The 4,860-nt window shown below is 43.5% G+C and overlaps 1 protein-coding gene across 1 annotated transcript; it reads right to left on the bottom strand.

Moving 5' to 3' along the window:
* Nucleotides 1-290: 290 nt before the first annotated feature.
* Nucleotides 291-4,524, bottom strand: bola1 (bolA family member 1). The gene is made up of 2 exons (XM_017708733.2): nucleotides 4,289-4,524; nucleotides 291-2,622 (listed from the first exon to the last, which is right to left on the bottom strand). Exons 1-2 carry the CDS (start codon nucleotides 4,510-4,512, stop codon nucleotides 2,145-2,147), a joined length of 702 nt encoding a protein of 233 aa, XP_017564222.2. The 5' UTR covers nucleotides 4,513-4,524; the 3' UTR covers nucleotides 291-2,144.
* Between the last annotated feature and the right edge of the window lie 336 nt (nucleotides 4,525-4,860).

The following is a 4,860-nucleotide window of genomic DNA, read 5'->3' on the forward strand; positions in this document are numbered from 1 at the left end:
TTTTGTGTCATGCTCGCTCTACCACTCAAGAATCTTTGTGCTACGATGCTTTTGGGAAACTCAGCCCAGACAAGAAACTCTGACCAAAGCATAAGAACCAAGCTCTGAACTGCCCTCTGGTGGAGTTTAGAGTTCAGACATCTCCTGGTTCTTCAATATGAGAACGTATAGAGAGACGCTAACTTGCATATACATTTAGGCTCTGAAATATCTGGACAGTGACACAATCTTCATGATTTGGGCTCTGCATGCCACCACATTGGATTTGAAATGAAACAACTGAGATGCAATTGAAGTTTAGACTTTTAGGTTTAATTCAAGGGGTTGCACAAAAATATCCTATGAAACGTTTAGGAACTGCAACCATTTTTCTACAAAGCCTCCTCAAACAGGGGCTCAAAAGTAATTGGACTAATTAACTTTACCATGAATAAAATGCTCATTTTTAATACTTTGTTGAGAATCCTTTGCAGGCAATGACTGCCTGAAGTCTGGAACTCATGGACATCACCAAACGCTGGGTTTCCTCCTTTGAGATGCTTTGCCAGGCCTTTACTGCAGCTGTCTTCAGTTGTTGCTTGTTTGTGGGTCTTTCTGCCTGAAGTTTTGTCTTAAGCAAGTGAAATACATGGTCGAATGGGTCAAGATCTGGTGATTGACTCAGAATATTCCACTTCTTTGCCTTAAAAAACTCCTGGGTCCAAACTCAAGTTTTGGGTCATTGACCATCTGCACTGTGAAGCAACCTCCAATCAACTTTGCTGCATTTAGTTGAATCTGAGCAGAAAGTTTATCCCTGTACATGTCAGAGTTGTACAGTCCGGCTGCTTCTGTCTCCTGTCACATCATCAGTAAACGCTAGTGACCCAGTGACATCGGAAGCCGTGCATGCCTGTGCCATCACACTGCCTCCACCATGCATTACAGATGATGTGGTGTGCTCTGGATCATGAGCTGTTCCAAGCCTTCTCCATACTATCTTCTTCCCATCATTCTGGTACAGGTTGATCTTAGTTTCATCTGTCCAAAGAATGCTGTTCCAGAAGTTCCAGGCTTCTTCAGATGTTTTTTGGGAAAGTCTAATCTGCCCTTTCTGTTTTTGAGGCTGATTAATGGTTTGCACCTTGTGGTGAACCCTCTGTATCTGCTCTCATGAAGTCTTCTCTTTATGGCAGACTTAGATACTGATACACCTGCTTCCTGGATAGTTTTCTTAGCTTGGGTGGATGTTGAGGGGTTTTTCTTCACCATGGAAAGGATTCTGCAATCATCCACCACTGTTGTCTTCCGTGGATGTCCAGGCCTTTTGAGTTCCTGAGCTCACCAATGGGCTCTTTTCCCCCAGAATGTACCAAACTGTTGATTTGGCCACTCCTAACATTTCTGCCATCTCTCTGATTACTTCTTTTTTTCAGCCTAATGATGGTCTGCTTCACTTCCATTGAGATCTCCTTTGACCGCATGTTGTGGGTTCACAGCAACAGCTTCCAAATGCAAATGCCACACCTGGAATCAACTCCAGACCTTTTACTTGTCTAATTGCTGATGGATTAACAAGGGAATAGCCAATGCAGCCCACGAAATAGCTTTTAAGATAATTGTCCAATTACCTTTGGACCCTTGAAAAAGAGGCAGCTACATATTAAAGAGCTGTAATTCCTAAACCCTTCCTCCAATTAGGATGTGAATACCCTCAAATTAAAGCAGAGTGTCTGCACTTCAAGCTCATGTTGATTATACAACTGTATCTTGAATATGTTTTGGTAAACAGCTAAAATACCAAAACTTGTGTCACTGTCCTAACATTTCTGGGCTTAACTGTAAATATCAAATTTACATCTTTCACTCCTTTTCTTACAGACAAAAATTCACCAGTGTGTTTTAAATATACTTCAAGGTGTGCTGTAACCATTATATGAAGTCAGTACAACTGCAAAATGGCAATGATTTTATTTTAATCCATGTTTTTATTTCTATTAACCACATGAACTCTGGGGACAATATTCCGATATTAATCTTAAGATGTACTATTTAGTAACTACCAATTATTCAGTAACTTCTATGACACTGATGGAGCAGTTATGAGAATAATTGAGATCCTGAGAGTGGTGAAAAGTTAAAGCCTCCACTGTTTGGAGGAAACGTCAGTTTGATCCAGCCTTCAGCTTTTCTGCCACCGTCTGGTCATGTTTGGAGCCTCCGAGGCAAGGTGGGCTTTTGGCAAGGCTGGGGTCGCTGCTCCACTGCTGGGGTGTCTTAGCCTGGATGGCAAGAGCATGGACGCTGGAGCTCAGCTCTTCACGCAGGGCCTCGTTGACCAGACGGTGGCGCTGCAGCAGCGAGAGGCCCTCAAACCTGGGGCTAACCACCAGCACCCTGAAGTGAGACTCAGAGCCTGGTGGCACGGCATGCATGTGGCTCTCGTTCAGCACCTCCAGATGCTCTGGCTGGAGAGTCTGCGTGAGCTTGGTCCGAATGGACGTCTCCACGGGCCGATGAGCGCCGGGCTCCATGCTGGGCCGAAAATGAGATAGCTGTCTAGATAAGGCAAAAGCGAGAGAGGAGGAACGAACGCTGGACAGCATCGGAAGGGCAGGGGTGAGACAGCAGTCACAGAAGGGCCTGTGAAGATAAATAAAACATTTTTACAAACAGCTTTTGTGCAACTCTTACTTGTGCAGCTGGCTGGGTAAGACGACGCCACAGAAACGGAAAACCATAGATGTAAATAATAAGCAGGTCCAATAAACAACACACAGCTAACTAAGCAAAGCTGAAATATATCACATGTGTGTCCTACATATTTGAGAGTGCAGGTATCAGTATACCAGCCGAAAATGCTGAGTCAGATATCAGAGAGAAAAAATAATGAATCTGATCTGATGCTGCAACAAATCTACCATCAATCATTCTACCGTTACCTAATCTCAGAGCCCACCGAGGGTGACCCTCACTTACAATGTAGCCGAACCAATACAAAAATCAAGGACTGAACAAATGGATTCAAAAATCATACTAGTACATTTAATTTAATAGTTTAATAATTTAAATACAACAGAAAAACACAAATCAAAACAAACCTGTTAAAATGACAGAATTAGAGATCAAATAAGGATTAAAATAATAAAGAACACAATATGTGATTCCGACATTGAGACTAAGGCTGCATCAAACATCGTTTGTTGGTCATTATCGTGATACTGGGGTTACTGATATTAATATCGCAGAAGGCCACAATAAGAAATTAAGCTAATTCAAAATTTTACATTTGTGTGATAAACATTTTGATCAACCTCAAATTTCCCAGATCAGTTTCTGTGGTTGCTAACTCACTAAAGTAAACAAAAAGTTTGTATTAAATCTTTGCGAACAGAAAGCTTCTTGTTCATTGGTGCTTTCCTGCAGCGCATCTTATGTGCTACAGCTGCACTTTGTAGCATCAGAAACCTTTCAGCAGCCCGTCCTTCCTACTTGGGCTAAACAGGGTGCAGGTTTCCAAAAGGATTAAAATAATAAAGAACACAGTTATTAAAAGAAAAGAATATAAAACAACACAAAAATAACTAAAACGTATAAGCTGATAAAACTGATGAAAAGAAGAATAAATGCAAAACAACAAGAGAAACAACAACAAACCCAAAATAACGCAATGACCGAACCTGTGAGTTTGACGGCTTTTAGCGTGATGGTCTAAATTTAGTCGGTAGTTTTTACAGATTAAAGTCTAAATCGCTCCTGGCGCTGAAGTCTTCCACATCGACCGACCATTTAAGGTGGACCGGGACAATTCGAGTAAGAGCGCCAGACCTGAGCTTCATTTCTGGATGAACGCAGCAACCAAACCCAGGACCTCCAGTACATGATCTCACGATCTCGGGATAACCAAGACGAGGTCTGACGGAAAAGCGAATGTGTTGTACTGGTGCGACGGCAAAACCCGGCGATTGTAAACAACGGGAAAAACTGAAGCAGTTCAACAGCGCGCACGAAATGCGCAATACCAGTGATCGCCATGAACACAGACAACGATCAAACTTCTCACAGCTTCATTCGAACCGAGAACTACGACGCTCACAACACTTATACAGCGACTTTAAAAAATCAGAGCCTATTCAAATGTGCGAGTTTGCTAATTCAGCCTTCAGTGTCCACTCCGTGCGGTTCCTCGGAACCTTTCGTCTCTCTTGCGCATATTGGGCAGCACAACGAGAGCAAAAGGCAGTGTTTAGGTTACTGCGCCACGTTTGTTTACTAGTAAACAGAATAAAATCGCCAGGACTTCCCTCACCCTGCCAGCCCCACCTGACCAGGAGAGCTGCTCCCTGACGCCGAGGTAAGTCCCGGACTCCTCGCTGTGTCGGTGACCCGTCTAACCCGGTTCTGAGAGCTGGGTACCTCGTCTCGCTTCACGCCTGCGGCTCCGGTCAGCGCGCAGGGGCGGCTCGGTTCTTCCTCTCCGTCAGCGAGGTGTCGGCCCGTGAGCAGATCACAGCTGCCACCTACTGTCACCATGCCTGAACATGCAATGCCTTCTCCAACGCTAGAGGGCGCTCCCGAGCGAGTCCTAAATGAATGGGTTGATATGGAGCGTTTGAGCAAAATAAGACAAGATGCCTTTATTGTCACTGCACAGTGTGCAAAGAAAGTGAGCAGCAGTCCAACAGCACTTTACACACAAAACAATTAAACATTGTAAATATATAAAGTGCAGATTTAAGGAAAATAGTATAAAGAAAAGGACTAAAACTATATATTCTAAACAGACAGTAGACAACAGACAGGTGAGGTGGCAGGTATTGCACATTCCTTGGACAGCTTATGGAGTTCTGTAATATCGCACAGAAAGAATACAGATCACAC

Source organism: Pygocentrus nattereri, chromosome 24 (genome assembly GCF_015220715.1).
Source record: "Pygocentrus nattereri isolate fPygNat1 chromosome 24, fPygNat1.pri, whole genome shotgun sequence".
In the NCBI taxonomy this organism is placed as follows: domain Eukaryota; kingdom Metazoa; phylum Chordata; class Actinopteri; order Characiformes; family Serrasalmidae; genus Pygocentrus; species Pygocentrus nattereri.